The sequence below is a fragment of the Eublepharis macularius genome, chromosome 2 (genome assembly GCF_028583425.1).
Source record: "Eublepharis macularius isolate TG4126 chromosome 2, MPM_Emac_v1.0, whole genome shotgun sequence".
NCBI classification, from domain to species: domain Eukaryota; kingdom Metazoa; phylum Chordata; class Lepidosauria; order Squamata; family Eublepharidae; genus Eublepharis; species Eublepharis macularius.
The window spans coordinates 235,483,074-235,508,547 of NC_072791.1; the positions used below are offsets into that span (position 1 = coordinate 235,483,074).

The window sequence follows — 25,474 nt, forward strand, 5'->3', positions numbered from 1 at the left end:
TTCCCTACAGATAAACTGGCTGCTTCCAAGGGCAATCTCTTTAGAGGGCAAATGCGGACCATGGATTCTGGGGGAGATCCCTACTCAGATTTTCCTTTGCACAAGTCCCACCCCCAAATTGCCAGTAACTTCCAAGGCCAGAGTTTGCCACCCCAGAGAGATCCCGTTCCCACCCTCTTAGCCTTGGCATGAAAGTTGTAGCCACCATGGAACGCTTCCAGGTTCCTGATTCCAAGCCCAATGACACCAATGTAAGACAATCCAGACCTCCATCAAAAATGGATTTTAAGTAGCAGTGGGATTGGGCTGCATTTCAGTCATTCACATATCTGGTTGTGTTCCCAAACATTTAGCTTATGGTTTTTTAAATCGGCGTATGGCACTTAAGGACACTTTTAAATGGTTCTAAAAACATATTTTTATTATGAAGTATTTAATGTGGCATTGATCAAGGGCAGGCCTTTTGGCCAAATGAGCAGTATCAGTACAGTAAAATTTAGACAAAGCTCATAGGAGGAAAAAGCATTCACACTGTGAAGTGGGAAGAAAGTTTCAATTTACATGTACCATGGACTCCGAAAAAGACATGTCCAGACCAAATCAGGCCTGCTTTCTCCCTTGAAGATATCAATTGATGATAGTGCTTATGTCACATCATGAGAAGACAAGGTTCACTAGAAAAGACAATAATGCTAAGAAAAATTGAAGGCAGTAGGGAAAAGAAGAATACCCTAGATGTGGTAGATTGACTTCGGTTTGCAATACATGGACAAGGTTTTTGGGATACTGTGGAGCTCAATATAATTCTAAAGTACACCACAAGTGATTTGAATGCATAAAACATACAGACACATACACATAAAATGTATATACCCCCTCCCCACCAAATTAAAGGTTTATCTTATGCCCCGGTTTTCTCCCCCATGGGAACCTAGAGTGGTTTACACATTGCTGTTCTCCCTTGATTTGTTTCACCCTCATCACAACCAGGCTAACAATAGACAGCTGCTCCATGCCTCACATTGGAGTGACTCCACCGATGGCCTTCTTAGTTGTATGAGGGGGTGGAGGGGGGGGGAGGAAGGAAACAACGCACTCCTGCCCACTCTATCTGGGGCCTAGGTTGCCAAATTGCTTGGCCTTGGCAAGGAGCCAGTGGTGGGGCGGCACTGGTTCTGGGGCCCCGTCAAGAACATTTGTCCAGGGCCCCAAAATCACCTAGACTGCCTCTGGAAAACACAACACAATTGTTTACTTAGGCTGAGCCAAGAACATCCATCAAGCCTACAAGGCACAGAATCAGAGTCTGCCAGATTCTAGACCAACTCTCTAGCCATTGCACTACAGTGGATATCTAAAAATTGTTCATACCCCCACCAGCAACTTGAACATTTTTCTCCAAAAGGCACACAACTTGGCTGGGTCTCAAAAAGGACTATGATGCATGGGCCTGTCAATGCATACTGGTACTAAGGCTCTGGCCGGGGGGAGGGGGGCATTGTGCCAATGCCACCCTGGCTTTGGAAGGGGACAGTAAAATAGAAGAAATAATCTAGCTTCAGTGCCTCCCCCCCTTCTCTCTCTCTCTCTCTCTCTCTATAATGTGAGTGAAAACATTACTATACCATCACTGAAGCCTACAGGATACATAGGGTCTGTTCACACACGCATGATCATTTAATGGCAATGCTCTGGCATGATGATGTCTGTTCTAGGAAGTGATGTGATCATCACACAAGGCTGGGGAGCACGCACAATTCACAGCAGGCAGATTTGGGCCACAAGGGATCCTGCTTTGGCCTGCAGGGCCCAAATCAGCCCACTGCAAAGCACAGGCATACTCTCAGGGCAGCCAGATGACATCAGTGACATCACGGCAGCAGCCCCTGGAGCGTACCTTGAAGGCTCATTCACTGACTTTCCCCCTTCGGGGTGATAGGTGAGAGTGGGGGATCCCCCACCAAGGGGAAACGGATCCCTAATTGTGTCTGAGGTTGTGGAAATCAAATGGGTCATATTGCTTCTGTCTTTGAGGGACTTACATGCACATTATATTTAACTCCAGATTTCTTGATTGTCAAGGAATGCATGTGGTGGGGGGTGGGGGGAAGGGTGGGAGAAGGGCCCCTGAGGGTGAGGGTGGCATTTGGCATGCAAAATGCCACCCCTGGCAAGACAAGCCTCTCCCAGCTGTCAGTGGTAGAGATGAGAGCAGAGCACCTACTTGGGGAGGCCATGAAATGGCCCCCCCAAGTGGGAGCAGGCTGAGCCTTGGTGGGGGGATGGGAGGAAGGGTGGGAGAAGGGCCCCAGAGGGTTGGGGGGGGGATTTTGTTGCAGTGGTTCCCCCCCATTAAGTCGTTTTATGGAGGGAGAGTTGTATTAGGCTGGTAGTTATTATGATCATCTTCTGTTTCCATGCCCTGTTGTGCCCGCTCACTATGTGACCTGTTGTAATGTTCAAAACTTTACTGTTTGTCCATTTCAAAAAAAAAAATGTGTTTAAGATTCTCTGATGTGTAGTTAATTGTGTTGTGTTGTGCTATGAGGGACAATAAGTGTAATATGTTGTGATTTGTTGACCACTTGTAATTTGAAAATGAGAAAATAAAGGTTTTTTAAACTTAATGATTGTGTGTCTGTGTTCCCTTCTTTGATGGGAGGTTGGTTCCCAGCATAGGGAACAATGGGGCAGGCTGGCCAGCCTTCTCTGCGGGTGGTGGGGGGGTCAGGGGGGTGGTTGTCTGTGTGCCAGGGCAGGTGCTCTTTCCCAGGGACGATTTGGCACTGCCACCATTGTGGCACCCCTTGTCTGTGCAGAACTGCCCTGGGAAAGAGAGTTTAGGGGTTCCCAAAAGGGGAGGGCAGGCCAGCCTGTTCCTGGGGTTATGGTGGGTGTGGGGCAGGTGGGGGTTGATTTGGGTCTGTGAGGGGCTACTGGGGGGATTTGGGTCTGTGTGTGGCAGCTGGGGGGGAATTGGGTTTGTGTGGGGCTGTGAAGGGTGGACTTTAGGGGCTGAGAGCACCTACTTGGGGAGGCCATGAAATGGCCCCCCCAAGTGGGAGCAGGCTGAGCCTTGGTGGGGGGTGGGAGGAGGGGTGGGAGAAGGGCCCCAGAGGGTTGGGGGGCATTTTGCATGCAAAATGCCACCCCTGGCAACACAAGCCTCCCCCAGCTGTCAGTGGTAGAGATTAGAGCACCTACTTGGGGAGGCCATGAAATGGCCCCCCCAAGTGGGAGCAGGCTGAGCCTCGGTGGGGGGTGGGAGGAGGGGTGGGAGAAGGGCCCCTGAGGGCTGGGGGGCATTTTGCATGCAAAATGCCACCCCTGGCAAAGGAAGCCTGCTTCTTCATTTTTTCCCCATAGGAAATAATGAAGAAGATGCTCCTTTATGGGAGGATGGGGGGACCTGCTTTGGGGGGCCATAACATGGCCCCCCAAAGTCCAATCTGTCTGAAACTTGGGTGGGTGTTAGAGAAGGGTTAGAGGAAGGTCCCCACCAATTTTGGGCTTATTTGGTGGGAAAATGCCTCCTCCAGGCGTCCTGAAAGACGGAGGCATTTTCCCAGCAAAATAACCCGAAAGAATCCCGAAAGAATGCCGAAATAATGCCGAATCCCGAATCCCGAAAGAGATTCTTGTTTCGGCATTCGGCTAATGCCGGTAGAGAATCTTGTTTCGGGTAATCCCGAAACAAGAAAGCCGAAAGTTTTTTCCTTGCACACCCCTAGACCTCAGCCCTAGACCCCTTCCAGTCTGGTTTCCGCCCGGGACATGGGGTCGAGACATTGTTGGTCGCCCTCACAGATGATCTCCGCAGACATCTGGATCAGGGTGGATCAGCACTGCTGATTTTGCTGGATCTGTCAGCAGCATTTGATACGGTCGATCATGAGCTTTTGACCCACCGCCTTGCCGATGTGGGGATTCAGGGGACAGCACTGCAGTGGCTGGTCTCCTTTCTCCATGATCGGGGACAGAGGGTGGCGCTCGGGGAGAGGGTGTCATCTTGTAGGCCACTGGTTTGTGGTGTGCCACAGGGAGCGATACTCTCTCCATTATTATTTAATATCTATATGCGCCCCCTCGCCCAGCTGGTGCGGAGTTTCGGGCTTGGGTGTCACCAATACGCGGATGACACCCAGCTTTATCTGTTGTTGGACGGCCAGCCTGGATCGGCCCCTGATGCCCTGGAGCGTGCTTTTGAGGCTGTGGCTGGTTGGTTGAGACAAAGTCGGCTGAAATTGAATCCCACGAAGACGGAGATCCTGTATGTGGGTCGGGAGGAGATGGCTTTGGGACCTCGGCTTCCTACACTTGATGGGGCAGCACTTACACTGGCCCCGAGGGTTAGGAGCCTGGGGGTGAGTCTGGATTCCTCCGTGAAGATGGAGGACCAGATCACTGCAGTTGCCAGGTCTTCCTTTTATTATCTTCGGCAGGCCAGGCAGCTTGCCCCTTATTTGTCTCCCCGTGACATGACTACAGTGGTCCAAGCAATGGTCACCTCTAGGTTAGATTACTGTAACGCGCTCTACGCTGGGCTTCCCATGGGCCTGATCCGGCTGTTACAGCTGGTACAGAATGCAGCAGCGCGGGTCATTGCTGGAGCACCGGTGTGGGAGCATATTACACCGGTGCTACGCCAGCTGCATTGGCTGCCAGTGGAGTACCGAATCAGGTTCAAGGTTTTGGTGTTAACCTACAAAGCCCTACGTGGACTGGGACCGACGTATCTGAGGGACCGTCTCTCACCATATGAGCCCCGGAGGACTCTCCGCTCTGGCGGAAAACATCTTTTAAGTGTCCCTGGCCCTAGGGAGGCCCGCCTGGCGTCGACCAGGGCCAGGGCCTTTTCAGTCCTGGCCCCGACCTGGTGGAATGCTCTGTCTTGCGAGACAAGGGCCCGGCAAGATTTGCTTGCATTTCGCCGGGCCTGTAAGACAGAGGTATTCCGCCAGGCATATGGCTAATGCCGGGCAGTGCCCGCCCCCCCCCCGTGAAGGGGGGTTAAACCATCACCCCTATGCAAACACAGAGGCATGTATGAACCTCTATGCAGCATGAATTGTTATATTTAATGTTTTTAAATGTTTTTAAATGTATTATTTAATGTTTTTAAATGTTTTTAAACATGTTTGAATTTGTTATCTGCCCTGAGCCTGCGAAAGCGGGAAGGGCGGAATATAAATATAATAAATTAAATTAAATTAAATGGATTAAAAACCAGTAGAAATGGCTTCTGATCAAGTAGTTAGACCACCAAATGGACAGTCCACAATATTTGTCATTGAGGTCCCTCTGAAATTTAAGATGCTATTCTTGATGCTATTCTGGTTATTTAAGATGCTATTCTTGATGCTATTCCGGTTTTCCATAATGGTTGAAAACAGCACTACCAGGGTCCCCTGGACCTTTCACAGCTATTTCATGGGCAGAAATTCAACAGGTGACGTGCCCCCCCCCATCAAAAAATCATGAACATCAGCTAAAGCATCTCTCCAGGCTTATTTCATTTCCTTCTCCTCTGTGCTCTCTTTAACGTAAAAAGAGCTCATGATCCCTTTGGGGTCAGAGAAAAGGATTCATTTGGTGGCCTTAGCTATTCTTTTCTTCAATATTTTTTTAAAAAAACCTTTAACTTGGTTTTTTGCTTTATTACATCTTACTTTGGAAAAAAAACAATTCAGAGAATATTAGAAAATACACACTTGGGATTTTTTTGCTATAATGAATTCATCCTGCTTTCCCTTGTCGTTTGTCCCAACAGAATGCTTGCCAGATTCTCCGGAAGCGCCTCGAGCCCGTCATTAAAAAAAACCCCAAAGGCAAGTGGGAGGACTGGGTAAGCAGCATTGGTGTTCTTGGAATGAAATCATTATCCTGCGGGTCGTGTTTTTGTGGAGACAGCCGGATCCCCATTCCAATTCCTGCTTGTCTAGACTGATTATCAGAACCAACCTGGCAGGCAGAGCTCTGTGGGGTGGTGGTATCATCTCTTCCGTCCCTTGACACTCATAAGTTTACTCTTCTGTGACACACACACACACACCCCAAGCAAATTGATCAATCCCCCATGCTTGTTGATTATTCACAATTCATCATCTGCACAGTCTTGGTATTTTCCAATAATTCTGAGTTGCACTAAGCTGCGCGAATGGGAAGCTTGAACAAAGCCACGCCCTAAAATGTATTAGATTTCCTAAAGAGAAAGTCACGGTCTGCCTCAAGTTGCCTAGTTCCTCACCTCATGCCTTAAAACTAATGACAAATCATAAATGTGCCAGTTTTGTGGAGGAGAACAAGGTGCTACTTAATGCCCCCCTTTTGATCTATGTTTTAATTTATCCGTGTGTCATTTGATGGTTGATCTCTTGCAGATTAAAAAGGCTTTTGAGGAGAGCATCAGTCTCTCGGCTGCAGGCTTCTTCAAGTAAGGAATCCTTCATCGCTTACAAAATTGCTAACTTGGGGCTCAGCAGTGACGTTTCTTCAGATTGTGTGACTTAAGGCTCAAAGATCTGTGACAGTGGGAATATCCTGAATGGAACTCCCGGCATTCCTTTTCCCTAAAAATCAGGCACACCAGGACCCAATTTGAACCAAGACCACAAGAGAGGAGTTTTAAAAGCCTTCCCCTGTACCCTGTTCCTGGTCTGAAATAGCCCTGAGAACCCACTATTTCAGTGCAAGACAAATTCAGGTACCAGGGTGACATGGCGTCTCTTTGGCAAGTCACTGAGTTAGTTTAGGACAGTCCTGGCATCCTTGTAGGATTAGGTTGTGCAGTTCAAATCAGCTTTGCCAGATGTTTGGAAGGGTGACGTTTGTATTGACTTGCATAGCAAAGACACCATGACCTAGAAATTGGGATGTGGTGAAAAGCTCATAGCTTAAAGAGGCAGAGTGGATAGAAGTTCAGTAGTGGATGCAGAAGGAGCAACGTTCATCAGATCTCCAGAGTGCCGATGTGCCTTGTCCAGAAGATGAGGCAGATCAGATTAACAGTCCAGGCTCAGCTGTACACTTAAACGGGAAACAACAAAAAATAACCATGGCAGATGGGCAGTCCATGGCCATTTCCAGACGGCCCCCCGCCTCGCGAAACGTCATGCGTCGTTGCGCAGAAAACGCGAAATATTGCGTTTTCTCGTGCGAGTTTTGCGCGACGTCGCGCAAAACCTGCGCGAGAAAACGCGATATTTCGCGTTTTCTGCGCGACGACGTGCGACGTTTCACGAGGCGGGGGGCCGTCTGGAAACGGCCCATGACCCAAAGGGCTTCCTTTCTGTTCCCCAGCCCTTGCAATGGCAGCATAGAACATGCCAATGATCTGGTTAGGGGTGTGCAGTTCTTAAAAAATTGCCATTATCTGAATCCAGATATCCTGAACACCACATATATTTGGTGTTTTGGTCCAAAAATACCGACCTAGTGTTCCAGATAAGAGGGTCCAAAAATACTCATTTAGTAGATCCAGGTTTTATTCTGCAATCTGAATACATTCAGATCCATTATTCCTATGGGGAAACATAACCTGGGAGGGCAGGGGGAATTGCATTTTTTCTGCAAACTCAACCAAAATTGCAGGGAAACTTGTCCTTCCTGTCCACTTAAGACCCCTCCCCCAAGTTTCAAGAAGATTAAATATAGGGGTCCAATTCTATGGGCCCCTAAACAAGCCCCACCATTCCCATTCTTCCATATGGGGGGAAATACTAAACTGGCTTTCCAATAAAAAACCCTTAACCAAATATCCAGGGGCTACCACTGGCTAAAGGGCAAGGCCAATGCAAGCTGAGCCAACATCATGTTGGGGAAAAAAGGTTAAAAATAGCTTTAAATCATAGGTGCAATGGATCTTGAATCAATAGAGAGTCAGCACACGAGTTTAGCTTTTAAAAAACATTTACTTCTAAAGGGAAAAGGGTCACAGGTTGCCTACAAAACAAAAACACCTGGAGCTACATTTCTCACTACTGTTTACAACAAAGAGCTGGGATAATGGAATGGAGAATCTTCTTCTTCCTCCTTCTTCTTGACCCTGAAAGGACAGTCACCTGACCTGTTGACCAATAACAGTTTACAAACACTCTCAAGTTCCCCGGGCTTGCAGATTATTGGCTTTGTGCCAGGTTCCCTTTCCAGGTCAATCTAAACAATAGCATGGTAGGTAAACACATTAACCCCATAATGACTGAATCTCAGACCTTGCAACACACATATATTCCAACACCCCTTCTCAAGGTCTAGCATGGAAGTCATTATGCATTCATATTTAACAAACATCATTCAACTTTTCTTTCAGCATTAGGATCAAACATATTCAACATTTCACGAAGATACTCAAACTTAGTTTTGGACAGTGGTTTAGTCAGGATATCAGCCACCATTTCTTCTGTACGACAGTGTTCGATTTCTATTAGTCCCTTCTGGTACATATCTTTCACAAGTTCACATTTAAGTCCAATAGATCTGCTTCTTGCTTTAGTACTTTCTCCTTGGCATATAGTAATACATGCTTGATTGTCCTCAAACATAACTACAGGTATAGGTTCGTTTATTCCAAAGTCTTTTAGCAGGTTGAAGATCCACTCTAGTTCAGGCACTTGCCACTGACACACATTCAGCTTCTGCTTTAGATTGTGCTACAATGGTTTGTTTTCTACTAGTCCAGTCTATCAGTCCATTTCCATAAAAGAATAGATATCCGCTGGTTGATCTGTAGTCACTTGACTCTTCTCCCCAATTGGTGTCCATATATCCAACCAGTCTTGGTTTCTCAGATGGCGAGATTCTCAGCTTTAGGTCTGCTGTTCCTTTCAGGTATCTTGCTATTTTCTTTATCGCGTTCCAGTCATGATGATTAGGAGAAGTTACTTTTCTGCATAAGATGCTAACAGCTACTGCTATATCAGGTCTTGTGGTTTTGCTCAAGTACAGAAGTTTTCCAATTGCTTCTCTGTATTCACCAATATTCCTAAGTGGTTTTCCATCTCTTTCTCTCAAGTAATCAGGTTCAAGTGGTATACTTGTCGCATTGCAGTTTTTCATGCCAATAGATTCTATAAAGTCCAATGTTTTTCTTTTCTGACTTAGAAGAAAAGTTCCATCTTCAAGTCTTTCTAGCTGTATTCCGAGGTAATGTTGTGCATCTCCAAGTTGCTTCACCTCTACCTCTTTGTTTAGTCCATCAACTATTTCTTTGATGTCTTGTCTGTCTTGGCAAGATATTATCAAGTCATCAACATAAATAAGAATGTACTGGTATTGTCCATTTTTAACTCTGGTGTACAGACATGGTTCAGCTTTTCCTTGCTTGAATCCTTGCTTTTGTAGTAGCCCTGATATTTTGTCATACCAGGCTTTTGCTGCTTGCTTTAAGCCATATAGACCTTTGTTGAGCTTGTACACATGATCTTCCATTCCCTTGATCTGGAATCCTTCAGGTTGCTCCATATAGATTTCCTCAGATAATTCTCCATTGAGAAAGGCTGTCTTTATATCCAGATGCTCTACTATCATGTTTCTTGATGCTGCAACATTGAGTAGTGTCCTGAACGTTGCATGGTTGATAACTGGTGCAAAAGTCTCAAAGTAGTCAGTTCCATATTCCTGGGAGAATCCTTTAGCTACTAAACGTGCTTTGTATTTCTCAACAGTTCCATCAGTATTGTGCTTGATTTTGAACACCCATTTGCATCCAACAGGTCTTCTGTCTGGGGGTAAATTTGTGAGAGTCCATACTTGTTTTGTATTTATGGATTGCAGTTCTTCTTCCATTGCTTCAATCCATTTGTCTCTTTCATCTACAGGTAGTTTGCATATATCTTTCCAGTTCTTAGGTTCTTGGATAAGTTGTACAGTTTCACAGAATCCATACTTCTTTGGTGGGTTTCCTTTGTTGCTTCTTTCCGATCGTCTCACAGTGGTTGCTGCTTCTGTCTCCTCTGGTCCAGTCCCTGCTTCCCCTTCTGTTTGGGTAATCTCTTGAGAAGGTGGACTTGCCGGTTTCCTGGGTGTCACTGCAGGTAACCAATCGACCAATTCTACAGGAGCAGTTTCTGTATCACTTGGATCAGTTGTCACTGTGGGTTCAGTTGCATTAGAAGCATGTAATAAATGGCTCTCATCCACATACACCACGTTCTGTTCTTTGACTCTGTGCTCTTGAGGATTGTAAATTCTGTATCCTCTTCCACCAGTGGCATACCCTACAATTAATCCAACTTCAGCTCGAGGATCAAGCTTTCCTCTCCTTTCCTTTGGTATAAAAGCATAGGCCTTGGAACCAAATGCTTTGATGTGCTTCAGAGCTGGCTTCTTGCCAAACCAGGCTTCAAATGGAGTAATGCCTGTCACCTTTGAAGGTACTCTGTTGTGTAGATAAACTGCTGTGTTCACAGCTTCGGCCCATAATGCATTGGGTAATCCAGAATGTATAAGCATAGATCTGCACATTTCCTGCATAGTCCGATTCAGTCTCTCAGAACAACCATTTTGTTGTGGAGAGTGATGTATAGTGACTTTATGTTCAATGCCTTCAAATTGCAAAAATTTCTTAAATTCTGCATTGCAATATTCTCCACCACCATCAGTACGCAGGCTTTGAGGAGCTTTTCCAAACTTATTCTTAACTGTGTCAACAAAAGATTTAAATTTCTCAAGTGTTTCATCTTTGCTCTTCATCAGATATACAATGCTATACCTCGTTTTGCTTTCAGTAAAAGTTGCAAAATATCTGTTGCCGCCAAGAGATGGCACTAGTGGACCAACAAGATCAGAGTATACAGTCTCTAGAAGTTCCTCATTATGAGTAGTGGACTTTCCTGTGTAGCTTGGGCTAGTTCCCTTTGCTTTAAGACAGGTTTCACATTTCTCTCTTGCTTTATTACAAACAGGAACAAAAATTCCACAGTCCTTTAACAACTTTTCAACACTTTGTATGCCTCTATGGCCTGTTTTTACATGCCATGAATACAAGCATTTCCTATGATCACAAGCACCTTGGCTAGTTTGATAAATCTGTCCTTCACCAGCATCAGCAACTTCTGGTCTTTCACTAACATCCACAAAATAATGCAGTCCATTTCTCTCTTCAACAGCAAACTTAACTCCAGATTTCTTTTCAACAATTACACTTCTACTACCCATTCTCTTCTGAAGAACCACCACACAGTCCTTTTCCACAAGTTTCTTAGTTGAGATTAAATTCTCTGCTGCTTCAGGAACAAGTGCCACATCTTGAAGGGTAACATTTACTATTTCCCCTCTTGTTGTGCATAGCTTAATTGGCACCTTTCCAGTTCCTATCACATTAAGTGGTTGTTTATTTGCTTGGAACAGTCTGGGTTTATCATCAGTATCAAGTTCAGAAAACAATTCACAATATTTGCAGATATGCCAGCAGCTTCCTGAATCGATGAGGAATAATTTCTTATCCTGAATATCTTCATCATCAAAAACTCTTTGTGCACAATCACTCCTGCCATTTCTCTGAAATCTGCCTCTAGACACACTCCCTCTGCTTCTGGCTCTGAAATTCCCTTTTTGGCTATAATCTCTTCTGCCACGAGAAGACGCTCTTTCAACATGAGTCTCTGTACTAGGGTAACGTGCATTTGATTGGCTAGCAATGGCCGCTCCATTATTCATTCGGTTTAATGCACAGTCTCTGGCCATGTGGCTCCTTCCACCACAAGAAAAGCAGTTAGTCTGTCTGCCTCTATATCCATTTCCCAAATTCAAAACAGTCATTCCATCAGACACAGCCTGTAAATTCCTTCCCTGTCTTGAATCCAGTTCCTCTCTTAAACTTGTCAGCAATTGCTCCAGTGTTAAATTCTCTTTATGTCTCAAGAGAAGTGCTAAATTTTCATAGCTACTTGATGAACTTTTCAGCAAGGCAACAACAACATCCCGCTCTTTTGGGGCCTCTCCGAGTTCTTCCAACTCTCTATGCAATTTCATAAATCTTTGCAATTGGGCTGGTATGGAATCCCCTTCTTTAATTTTAAAATCAAACAATTCTGTTTTAAAGTAGATTATTTTGGTGCATGTCTGTTTTTCAAAACGCTTCTTTAAAGCTTCAAGCATCTCTTTTGCAGTATCAAAGGTATGCAAGTCCTGGACTTCATAATGAGATACTGAGGTCATAATTAATGTTTTGGCTAGAGCATTTTTCCTGGTAAATTCAAGCTTTATTTGAGGATCATCTGGTACGTTTGCAGTTAGAATGTCCTCAGCATTATGCATTTCAAGTTGGCTTTTTAATAATGCCAGCCACCAAGTAAAGTTGTTTTTATTTAAATGGGGCATATTGAGACTTCCTAGGCTAATTTGAAATGGCTTTGGATTACTCACGACTCCCTGGTCAGAGGAACTCATTTTTCAGCTGCAAGGAATCAGGCACACGTGGAGTTAACGATCTCCTTTGTTCTCTCTGCCGTCTCTGCTCCGCTCCGCTCCGCTCCGAGGGTAAAGAAAAACTTCCAATAGTTCTCAGCTGCAGTTTTCTCAGTGCAGACCAGTTTTAAGAAACTTTTAAAGACAACAAGATCTTTAAAATAGTCTCCTTTTCCCAGTTACAACTGAATGCAGCAAAAGGTTTGGTAGAGAAAAAATCTGAGCCTTTGTGCCTATCTAGCTTAGTCTCTCTTCTTTTTTTTTTTAATAAAATTTTTATTGGATTAGAATCATTTAATTTCACATTACAATCAATTCCCCCATTTCCCAATTTCTAACCCCCTCCCTTTCCCCCCCTTTTTGTAGACTTCCAACAGTTTTCCAACCCTTTGTCCCTTTTCCCTTACTCATTTTAAATTCATCTATCTAACAAACATGTACTTTCCCTTTATTCTAAGCAATAATTCTTTAACTATTTTTAATACTCTGTACCCTATCTTTAAGTCCCTTCTTCCATATTAGACAAACAATTTGTCCCATTTTTCATAATTTCAAATATTTCTATAAACCATAAACCATATAAACCATACATTCATATAAGTCAACCAATTTAACTTATACTCTATATGTTACTTTTTCTGCATATCTTATCTTCATTCTACTTTAGTTATATTTAATTATATTATTATTTTTGTTCTACTTTGATTATACATCTATATAACGATCATCAAAAGTTATCAATCAATTTAACCCATATATATCTTCAGGTAGACTTATTCAATTTAGTACATTATACAATTTTTACCAAAAATAATATTAGTTAGTCAGTCCTTATAATTAGTTATTTTTTATCAATATTCTATGTATTATTCTATATATAATAATCTAACAAAGTCGCTGCTTAGAAATTCTCGTTTGCCTCTCCACCCCTCGGTAAAGTCACCCCCCTCTGCATTTTATTATGTTTCAATAGTTCTCAAACTGCCACAGTTCTCCTCCCACCTCCCATTTCTTCACCAAATATTGTTTTAGCTTCTCCCAGTCTGTGTTGAACTGTCCTGGGTGAAGGTTTCTCAATTTTCTTGTCATTTTGTCCATTTCCGCCATATACAGCAATTTGTAAATCCAATCCTCAATAGTTGGCACTTCTTGTACTTTCCATTTTTGCGCATACAAAAGTCTAGCCGCTGCTGTCATGTAAAATAACAATGTCCTGTGTTGAGCTGGAATGTCCTCCATTCCCAAGTTCAGTAGCAGGAGTTCTGGGTTCTTATTAATTTGAAATTGTAAAATCTCACTTATTACTCTTATTATTTCCCCCCAGTACTGCCTAGCTACCTCACACGTCCACCACATATGATACAGGGAACCCTCATGTTTTTTACATTTCCAGCATTTGTTAGAAGTATTCAAATTCCCTAGCGCAATCTTCTTTGGTGTCATGTACCAACGATAAATCATTTTGTAAATGTTCTCTTTAATATTAGTACACGTCGTAGTCTTCATTGTATTCTTCCACAAGTATTCCCATGCCTCCATTGTTATTTCTTTGTTGAAATTTATGGCCCACTTCACCATTTGTACTTTGACTGTTTCATCTTCAGTATGCCATTTCAGCAGTACTTGGTATACCTTGGAAATTTCCTTCTTGTCCTCTTTTAAAAGTGTCTGCTCTAGTTCCGAATTCTCTGTTCTTATGCCTCCCTTTGCACAGTCCGAATTGTAGAGATCTCTGATCTGTCTGTACTGAAACCAATCATAGTTTGGTGATAACTCGTCCTGTGTCTTTATTTTAAGTTTAGAAGATTCTATTCGGGTTATCTCCTTATACGTTAAACACTGTTGCTCAGTATCGACAGCTCTCGGATCTATTACCTCATATGGAACCACCCATAGGGGGGTTCCTTCTTGTAAATAGTCTCTGTACTTCTTCCAGGTTGCATATAGGCTTCTCCGTATGTAATGATGTAAGAACATAGAGTTCGCTTCTACTTTATCATACCATAGGTATGCATGCCATCCAAATATTTTTTTATATCCCTCTAGGGCCAATAATTTCTTATTCTTCAGCATCATCCAGTCTTTCAACCACACTAGGCAGATTGCATCGTAGTAAAGTCTTAGATTGGGCAGTTGCATTCCGCCTCTTTCCTTTGCATCTTGTAAAACTTTCATTTTCACTCGAGGCTTCTTGCCTGCCCAGACAAAATCTGATATTTTCCTCTGCCATTTTTCAAACTGCTTAGAGTCTCGGATAATTGGTATTGTCTGTAGCAAAAACATTACTCTTGGTAGCACATTCATCTTAACTGCTGCAATCCTTCCCAACCATGACAAATTCAATCTATTCCATTTAATCAGATCTTGCTCTATCTGAGTCCATAATTTTTCATAATTATTTTTGAATAGATCTATGTTCTTTGCAGTCAGTTCAATTCCCAAATATTTCACTTTACTTGTTACTTCACAGTCTGTTATTTCCATTAACAATTGTTGTTTTTGCTTAGTCATATTTTTACATAATATCTTTGACTTCTTTTTGTTAATATAAAAACCTGCCAAATCTCCAAACTCCTTAATCTTCTCTATCACTTTTGGCATGTTCTCCGTTGGGTCTTCTACAATTAACATTATATCGTCCGCAAATGCTCTGACCTTATAAGAAAAGTCCTTTATTTTTTATTCCACGAATTTCTTCATCTTGTCGTATTTGTATCATCAGAATCTCCAATACCAAAATGAATAACAGCGGGGACAACGGGCAACCTTGTCTTGTTCCTTTACTTATAGTCAGTTTCTTAGTAGCCTCGTCATTCACCACAATTGCTGCATTCTGGTCTCTATAGATTTCTTTAATTGCTCTTATAAATCTTTCTCCCATTTGTAGCTTTTCCATAGTGGCAAACATAAAGTCCCAGTTCAGGTTGTCAAACGCTTTTTCAGCATCAACAAAGAAGAAACCAACCTCTTTATCACAACACTTATCATAATATTCAATAGCATTGATCACTGTCCTTAGATTATCTCTGATTTGTCTATCTGGCAAAAAGCCTGCTTGTTCCTCCTCAATAACTTCCGAAAGCCATCCCTTCACTCTCTCCGCCAGTATCTTTGCAAAGATTTTATAGTCATTGTTAAGTAACGATATAGGTCTGTAATTTTTCACATTGGTAAAATCTTGGCCCTCTTTGGGGATCAATGATACATTAGCTTCGTTCCAGGTGTCTGGAATCCGTTGGTCCTTTAAGACTCCATTGATCACCTCTTTTAGGAATGGTGCCAGTTCGTTGGCCATTACCTTATAAAATTTAGCTGTAAGTCCATCTGGCCCTGGCGCCTTTCCCAGATTTGTTGACTGTATTGCCTTTCTTATTTCCTCATCCGTTACTTCGTTATTCAATCTATCTCTCCAAGCTTCCGAAATTACTGGGAGCTTCATTTTCTCCAAATATGTCGCTATTGATTCTTTGTTCACCTCTTTCTTATTATACAATTTAGCATAGAATTTATAGAAGGCTCTACTAATGGCTGTCTGTTCCAAATACGTTTTGTTATCTTCACAGATTTTATTTATTGTTTTCTTTTCCTTTCTCTTTTTCAGTTGCCATGCCAAATATTTCCCAGGTTTGTTTGCACCTTCAAACGCTTTTTGGTTCAATCTTTTAAGATTCCACTCCAATTCTTTGTTATTCATTGCTGTCAGCTGTTCTTGAAGTATTTTAATGTCTTGATAAATTTTCTTTTTCCCTGGTCTCTTCTTTAACTGTATTTCTTTGGCTTTTATTTTCTCCATAATCTCCTGTCTCTTCTCTTCTTTCTTTTTTCTGGCTCTACCATTTAAGTCCATTAGTATGCCCCTAATTACTGCCTTGTAGGTGTCCCAAACCTTGTTGGTTGGTACTTCTTTATTCATGTTGTATTGTATGAAGAACTTTGTCTCTCTTCTCAGCATCTCCATGTTCTCTCCCTCTTGTAACAAGTCCTCATTTATTCTCCATCCTTTCCTTTTGCTCCTTCTCCCCAATTTCCACATAATTGGATTGTGATCCGAGCCTACCATCGGCATTATTTCCACCTCCTTAGTCCATAACGCTAAGTCTTTTGAGGCCCAGATCATGTTAATTCTCTATAGTGTAGAATGTCTTGCGGAGAAGAATGTGAATTGTCTACTTTTAGGGTTTTGTCTTCTCCATACATCCTCTAAGGTTTCCTGTTGTATCAATTCAAAAAAGAGCTTTGGTAACAGTCCTCTTTTCTTTTGTGCAGTTGGTGATTTTTTATCTAATTCCAAATTTGTCACTCCATTGAAATCTCCAGCAAGAATTATCTGGTCATATGAAAGTTCATCTAGTTGCTTCCTCAAATCCTCAAAGAAGCTTTCTTTTGCTCCATTAGGCGCATAAATTCCAACTACCAGCACTCTCTTTAAATTCCATATACATTCCACTGCTATGAATCTGGCTTCCACATCTTTCATTACAAACTTTGGCTGCAGCTCCTCTTTTATATACAGCACCACTCCTCTTTTTTTCTTATTAGAGGCCGCTGCAAAATCATTACCCAATTTTTTCGATTTTAAATATTTTATGTCCTGTTTTTGAATATGGGTCTCTTGCAAACATATAATATCACATTTTTGTTTTAATAGCCAGTGGAAAATGCTTTTTCTCTTATTCGGTGAATTAAGTCCATTTACATTCCAAGATAAGACTTTACACTCCATAATCATAATCTTGTTGCTGGTAAGTCCTTTTCATTGTCCCTTAAAAATCACTCCATCTCTCGCTCAGATCTGATACGCTTTTTGGCCCCTCCAGATTCAAAGGACACTCCTTCTGGTAATTCCCATCTATACCTAATTTTCATGTCCTTCAGAATCTGAATTAGCGCTTTGTATTTTTTCCGATCTAGTAACACCGATCTGGGTAATTCCTTCATAATGATAATCGTCTTGCCATCAATCTCCAATGGATCTTGAAACTGTTTAGTCACAATCTTCCTTTCATATTTCGAGTCGTGAACTGCACAATCACGTCTCTTGGTAATTTTCTCTGGGTCGCAATTCTTGAATTTACACGATATACCATGTCCAGGATAGCCACAACTTCCTCCTCCTCCTTTCCCAGGAATTCAGCTAACACCTCAGTAATCTGTTCTTGCGCTGTCTTTCCTTCCACTTTCGGCAAGCCGCGAAATCTCAGCTGCTTCTCCATGTGTTTAGTTTCCGCAACCGCCATTCTTCCCCTCATCAATCTCATCTCTGTTTGTTGCGTATCAGCTAGATTCTCCACCACTCCTTCCACTGCTTTGACTCTCTGCTGTGTTCCTTGCAATTCATTTTGCATTGTTTCCATACCTTTCTTCACTTCTGACAGCTCGCTTTTCACTGTCTGTTTAACCTCTTTGATCAGCTCCGGTTTCATGTCCTTAAGTTCTTTAATCACTTCTAAGAGTTTTTTGTCTAGATTTTCTATTGCCGATTGCCACTCTTTTTTCGACATCGTGGGGCTTGCTTTGGCTCGCTCCCACGAGTCCGCTCTCTTCCTTAACTCCGTGGCGTAAAATTTAATGTCTTTTTAATTTAAATGTCCCAGTCTTCTTGCAAAAAAAACTTTTAAAAAGTCCAAAATGTCAGGCGTCTTTTCTCTATGGTTCCTCTATGATTTTTGTAATCCAAAATGGCTTACTTCCTCTTCCGCTGAGGCCGCGACTCTTCCCCTTTCAAAGATGGCGATTCCCTTCTTCCTGCCCTCCGGCAGGGGCCGCTTCTCTCCAGCAACTCTATTGTTATTACGTACTTCCTGTTTCCCGACTTCCCACAGTAGCTCTTGCGATGGTAAAATTTTCTCACAGCTCCAGCAAGTATTCAAAACAATAGTCCAATTTCTTTAATAACTTCTATAAACTTAGTCTTTTTTCTAATACAACTCTTGCCGAGTCTTCCCCTCCTTGTAATTAGCCTGTTGCAGTTTGAAAATCTACTTTTATTCTTCTTTACTTTTAACAATCTGTCCCGTATCAGAAGATAGTGATCTTTAACTTCTCATTCACTTTCCTTGGGTTGTAATCACTGTTTCAATCTTAGTTTCTCCTCTACTCTTCTTTCCCCTATTGAAGCTTGGGTACGTAGGTCTTATGCCAACCGCATTGGCCCCGCAACTGCCGCAGAGATCGTAGCCGACCTGTCACAGGGTGGGACCTCAAAGGTCAGGAGAGGGTCCGTTGCGCAGAACCCCCCTTGCCCGAGATCGACACACCCTGAGGTCTTGAGCGTTCTTTGCCTGCTCTCTGCCTGAGAGCAGTCGGCTGCGGGCTGAATTGCCCCCGCCGGCCACTTAAAATGGCAGTCCGGTCAGCTCCGCAAGTGGAGCTGCGTCAGACCTCCATGAATCCCAAACCGGAAGTCTAGCTTAGTCTCTCTTTAAAGATCCATTTCAAAAATTATTTGCTTGTTTGGCAAAACAAATCACCATAACAAAATCACCAACCAAAATAACCAAAATCAACCATCCTCTCTGCTACCACTTTGTTGGGGAAAAAAGGTTAAAAATAGCTTTAAATCATAGGTGCAATGGATCTTGAATCAATAGAGAGTCAGCACACGAGTTTAGCTTTTAAAAAACATTTACTTCTAAAGGGAAAAGGGTCACAGGTTGCCTACAAAACAAAAACACCTGGAGCTACATTTCTCACTACTGTTTACAACAAAGAGCTGGGATAATAGAATGGAGAATCTTCTTCTTCCTCCTTCTTCTTGACCCTGAAAGGACAGTCACCTGACCTGTTGACCAATAACAGTTTACAAACACTCTCAAGTTCCCCCGGGCTTGCAGATTATTGGCTTTGTGCCAGGTTCCCTTTCCAGGTCAATCTAAACAATAGCATGGTAGGTAAACACATTAACCCCATAATGACTGAATCTCAGACCTTGCAACACACATATATTCCAACACATCAAACCCGAGATTCCCAGCAGAATCAATGTCAAACGAGAGCATCTCAACAGAACCAAAGTGAAGCAAGGGACACTCTTGCAAGTCCAACAGAACCAGCGCCACTCACAGAAGCCAGGCAGAACCCAGCACCTGGCAGAGATGGCTCCTTGGAGGCGAAGATGAAATTAACAAACCTTTTCTCTTCCCTCCCCTCTTCCCTCTTCCCCACCCTTTCCCTTCTTCCCTTCCTCCGCCAACACCTGCCAAAGGTGGAGCTTCATTACGATAGAGGGCGGGAGGAGAGAGAGAGAGAGCGAGCGAGCGAGAGAGAGAGCCTTTCTTGGTGCGAAAGAGGGAGGGAGGGGAGAGGAGGGGGAGAGGAGGAGGAGGGGGGGAAGAAAAGCTCTGGTCACTACGGAGCCTGCCTAGATCCGCTGCACTGGGCAAGTGGCAAAGAGAGGCACGCATCCAGCCATGGGCTTGCCACAGCCTCGCAGCCTGCAAAACTCTCTCTCTCTCTCTCTCTCTCTCTCTCTCTCTCTCTCTCTCTCTCTCTCGCTGCTCCTCTCTCTCGCCCTCTCTCTCTAGCTCTCGTTCTCTCTCTCTCGCTCTCGCTCTCTCTCTCTCTCTCGTCTCTCTCTCGCTCTCTCTCTCTCTCTCGCTCTCTCTCTCGCTCTCTCGCGCTCTCTCTCTCTCTCGCTCCTCCTCGCTCTCTCTCTCTCTCGCTCGCTCTCGCTCTCGCTCTCTCGCTCTCTCTCTCTCGCTCGCTCTCTCTCTCTCTCTCTCTCTCGCTCTCTCTCTCTCTCTCTCTCTCTCTCGCTCTCTCGCTCTCTCTCGCTCTCTCTCTCTCTCGCTCTCTCTCTCTCTCGCCTCTCTCTCTCTCTCGCTCTCTCTCTCTCTCTCGCTCTCTCTCTCGCTCTCTCTCTTGCTCTCTCTCTCGCTCTCTCTCTCTCTCTCTCACTCTCGCTCTCTCGCTCTCTCGCTCTCTCGCTCTCTCTCTCTCTCTCTCGCTCTCGCTCTCTCTCTCTCTCGCTCTCTCTCTCTCGCTCTCTCTCGCTCTCGCTCTCTCGCTCTCGCTCTCGCTCTCTCTCTCACTCTCGCTCTCGCTCTCGCTCTCTGTGAGAATTCTGGACACAGCCAGCCAAGATCGCTCCCCAGAGGGTGTGTTCATTTCATCTGCACCTCGGCGGAGCCATCTCTGCCGGCTCTGTCTTTTAAAACCACCCTAGTGTAGAGAAGTGAAACTGACCCTGCCTTTGGCCCTGTCTTTTTGAACTACGCTTCCCGGCTAACATCACATCTCCCTACACTTGAGCGTCCTCGTGAAAGAAGTCTTATGTAAGAGACTCTGAGAGAGCATGAAAAAGCACCCCCCCACACACAACAGCAAAAGCAATGGAATGTTTAAAATGAAAGTTTAGAAGGAAAGAAAAAAGGAAAGAAAAACTTGCCCCTTTCCCTGCTCTTACCTTACCCTTCCCCAACACAACACCAAGACAACTCCCCCCCCCAAAAAACAGGAAAAGAGCAAACCAGGGCCGTTTCCAGATGGCTTACCCTCTGCCACTCCATGCCGCAACGTCGCGGTTCGTTCCGGGGAAAACGCAAAATATCACATTTTCTCACTCGAGTTTTGCGCAACATTGCACACAACTCTCGCGATATTTCGTATTTACGCCAGGATGAGCCACGATGTTGTGGCATGGAGCGGCAGAAGGTAAGCCATCTGGAAATGGCCTAGGTAGAAGTTCCTCAGGAGCTCCTCCAGGCAGGCAGTCTGCTCTGAGCCAGGCCTGCTTTTATGTTCTAGCAAGAATTTCAAAAAGGCTCGCGCATCTAAGAATCTCTGTGATTGGCTAGACAAATAGATCTCCCATTTAAAGCTTCCCCACCCATTGGTAGACCACCCCCTCCCTCCTGCCTCACTCCCCTCTGCTGCCTGGGATGGAGCAGGGGGCGGGGGGGGAGCCCAGGAAAGAACAGAACGGAGAAGCCAGCCGGCTTTAAAATGGCCAGTGCCATGATTCCTGGATAAACCCAAGTAATTCAGGTATATTTGGGGATCCAGTTGCCAATATATAACCAAATAGTAAAACCAAATAATACTGGTAAAATATCATTCAGGTAAATATTCAGCTCGGGAATACTGAGTTGCATACCCCTAGATGTGGTATTTTCACATGATTTGAAAGTCCAGCAAAGGAGGGTTTTTTTTTTAATGAAAGTGTACTCCTAGCATCTACAGACCTTGTTTTGTTTCCCCCATCAGAGGGTATGTCACCAATATGGACTGGAAGACTGGAGAAGGCCATGCTTTTCCATACTACGTTTTTGGTGCAAGTTGCTCCGAAGTTGAGATCGATTGCCTGACAGGGGATCATAAGGTATTTCTTCGTGAAACTTTCTACTTCCACACGCTGACATCATTTTAAAAAGACAGTGGTCCATGCAAAGTAGCTCTTAGTCTGGAGTGTTAAGTCAAAGCTTATCTGGGCCTAAGATTTCCACAGTGTTTATGCTACAGGTCTAGAAGAACATTCTGTGTGCCGTGTACTCTACTGTGTTTATCTGGGCAATGCATGTCTCCATAGCCGTGATTCTGGCCTGGATGGACCACAGGTTGAACTATAGTATGGCATCTCCCTGGGACTTGCTTTGGGGAAAGGATTTGTCCAGTTCTAGCCCCAGGCTGTCTTAGACACGGTATATTCTTTAGCTTCCAAATGCAAGAAAGAGAGATCAGGATCTATGATGGTATTGTGGGTATGATTCTTATGTTATGGGTTGGGATGATGGTGGTCTTCAAACTTTTCTTAACTATTAATTTTTTTAAAATATGCTGTTCATTTTATTTGTCTGACAGAATCTCCAAACAGACATTGTTATGGATGCCTGTTACAGCATCAATCCGGCAGTCGACATAGGACAGGTACGTACCGGGGTCTTCGGACGGTTCTGGTTCCAGTTGCTTGGGCAGGGCATTTGTTGGCAGCGTGCTCTGGTTTGATTTTATATTTTTAATCTTTTTCCTACTGTTTGGTCTTGTTTCTTTGGAGGGAGAGAAAAACTAACTTGTAGGAACATAATAAGTTGCTGCGAAGGAGTATCTTTCAACCAGCTGTTTGTTGTTTTCTTTTCTCTTTTTTCAGCTCATGTTGGCAGGAGAGTCAGTCACGCAGGCAGCTTTTATGAGAGAAGTCATCCAGTATAATTAGCCATTGCTTAGATAAAATGTCTTGTCTGCTTTAGTTTTTGCTTTGTTTGTTTTCATTATTTTATCTTGTTAAGGTATTGTCTAATTGTTTAAGAGGACACATAACTACCAGCTGTGCTTTGGGTGTGTGAAGACAGCTGGCGGCAGGTAGTGAAGCCTCGAGAGTAGCTTTGTATTTGCATTTTAATTGATTTTGTATATACTTTTACTCAGGGCTTTTTTTCTGGGAAAGGAGGTGGTGGAACTCAGTAGGTTGCCCTCGGAGAAAATGGTCACATGGCTGGTGGCTCCGCCCCCTGATCTCCAGACAGAGGGGCAGAGGGCAATCTGTCTGGAGATCAGGGGGCGGGGGCCCAGCCATGTGACCATTTTCAAGAGGTTCCGGAACTCCGTTCCACCACGTTCCAGCTGAATAAAAGCCCTGCTTTTACTCAGTTTTAGTTTATTTTTGCTTGGAAGGTTTTGAAAAGAAATTGGTACTAATTCAAATTAATTAGGCATATTAATTATCAACTGATTTGTTTATTAATATTAACTATACTATATTATATTTAGGATGAGGAAGAAGATAAGAAGCCCTTTTAAGGATAGCATTGTCCCGCTGTGCAAGCAAAATAGAATAGAGAGCTTTTTACCAGATAGATTCCAGAGCCTTTCAAACGATGCCCCTTTGTCAACTAGTAAATGTTTCTGTCTTAATACAGCAGTCTAATGCAAAAAAAGTGGCTGTACCTGTAATAAATTGTCAATAAGTAAGGGACACCATCCACAGGATACCAAACATTAATTTCATATATTAATGAACAATTCCAAATTTTTACAAAATATTCAAAGTGCAAAGTGCTCAAAACTATTTCAGCATATTCATACAAAATTCATCTCTTAGAACAATTCCCTTCAACACCATTTACAAATAGCCCTGAAGAAGCAGGCGCGAAATCTGCTCGCAGGTATCACAACCTTACCTCAAGGGAGAGATCTATTTGGGCATCACATACTCCATGGGAATTACACCTTTCCATCATGAGAAGAAATTGTGAATATTTATTGTAAAGGGGTGTAAAGGAAGAACAAGAGAAGCATTTGGACTTTAAAGAGTCTGGTGGGAATCGTCGTCCTCCGGGCTATTTGTAAATGGTGTTGAAGGGAATTGTTCTAAGAGACGAATTTAATACAGCAGTCGGCAGAGAGTGTTAAGGAAGTGTCAAATAGTAATGACCCTTTATTTCAGTATCCTTCACCAGTTCTTGAAAGGCCTTGTCCTGTCTGCACCCCTACAGCCATTCCATTGCTCTCTGTATTGAACCACTGCTGTAGCCTGATACCATTTTACAGATGCTCTAACCGTAGCTTTCGTTTCTTCAGCAGCCTGAGAACCCAGCTGTCTTATCTGTTCTTTCTTTGGGGCTCACCGACGTGACCTTGTGGTGTCTGAACTATTGTCACTTACTTCCCTGCATTCCCAGACCAGCTTCTGCACTAATCTGTGGTCTAGGTGGGGGGGGGGGAAATGAGTGGGCATTTAGAGTATATACTTCCTTCAAGCTGCTGTTCCTATCAAGGAACTGTGTACAGCTAGGTGGGCTTTTGCCTCTTAGTATTCTATGGACATCTATATGGAAAAGATTGGATTTCTGAATAAAAACATTTACCCAAGAGCTTGGATTTCTTGTTGCAATGGTACAGAGCCCTGTCTACCATATCCTGTCACCCATAGCCTGACAGGCCTAGTCGTTCAAGACCTAAAAGTCTAGTTTTATTAGCAAAGCAGATAGTACTTACTGCACAAACCTCGGGAAAAATTATGAGAAATTAGTCTTTATTACACAATATTGTTTGAAGGAAATAAGTCCTAGGCAAGATGTCCAAGATAATCCAATGAAGGAACCATCTACTGAATACAAATGCGGGAAGAACTTGGGATTTACATAAACTAGTTTCAGGGAAATCAGAGGATCATCCGAACTCAGTTCCAGGGTACCTCTGGCCCTTCTCGCGATCCAGCCATGGCAGTTCTTAACATCTTTCCCTATCAAAGATGATGTATAAATTGGGCAATTATGTGGTAGTCAAGGAGACATCCGGCATCTATCTTATGTTGATCTAAATGTCAGTCTATGAAGATCAAGTTACTTTGATTTCATCTCCCACCCCTTGCAGCAAGAAATCCAGATCTCTTCGGTCAAAGGTTTTTATTGGAAGAGTATATATTCAAGGTACAAGTGTCCATAGATATTCCAAAGGGTACAGAAGCTTCTGGCTGAACACGAGGCCTTTGCCAGTCTCTTCGGATAAGGCTGTCCTGGGAACCACATCCGTTCCTGGGAACCTGCACATAAAACAACACTGGGAAAACACATCAGAACAGTCGTGAGAAAGCAACATGGCAGTGCTGTGGGTAGCAGACCTGACATTTAAGAGGGTGGAAGGGATACATGGCCCTGTTTATCATAATAAGAGTTTTATTAACTTTTTCTCTCTTGAGGTTACCTTCATTACTTCTGTCCCAGCAGGATTATTTTAAGAGACAGGGTATAGTTCTGCTGAGATACCTTCAAGATCTTATAATGAAACCCATTCAACGAAGGGCTTTGGTCAAACACGTCAGGCTAATAAGAATTTTCCTCCCTCTGTCTTCCGAAGGTCTCATGCACTTGAGGGATGATGGAGAGATTTGCAGGTTCAGAATTATGTTTATACTCAAAACTCGAGGGAAGGGGAAAGATTTACAAGATGAAACTGTTTTTCTATGCAGTGTCAGAATTGTAACAGGGAGGCTACATGACCCTCTGAAGTAAAATAGTAAAGAGTCCAGTAGCACCTTTAAGTCTAACCAACTTTACTGTAGCATAAGCTTTCGAGAACCACAGCTCTCTTCGTCAGATGCATGAACTGTGGTTTTTGAAAGCTTATGCTACAG

At 43.4% G+C, this 25,474-nt stretch overlaps 1 protein-coding gene across 1 annotated transcript in view; it reads left to right on the forward strand.

Annotated features, from left to right (window-relative positions):
• LOC129324707 (aldehyde oxidase 3-like) overlaps positions 1-25,474 on the forward strand; it is a 147,162-nt gene that overhangs the window by 113,373 nt on the left and 8,315 nt on the right. The window contains exons 27-30 of the mRNA XM_054972081.1: positions 5,771-5,845; positions 6,381-6,433; positions 21,610-21,724; positions 22,204-22,269. Of these exons, the coding sequence (XP_054828056.1) occupies positions 5,771-5,845; positions 6,381-6,433; positions 21,610-21,724; positions 22,204-22,269 (309 nt within the window). The remainder of the gene's footprint in view (positions 1-5,770; positions 5,846-6,380; positions 6,434-21,609; positions 21,725-22,203; positions 22,270-25,474) is intronic.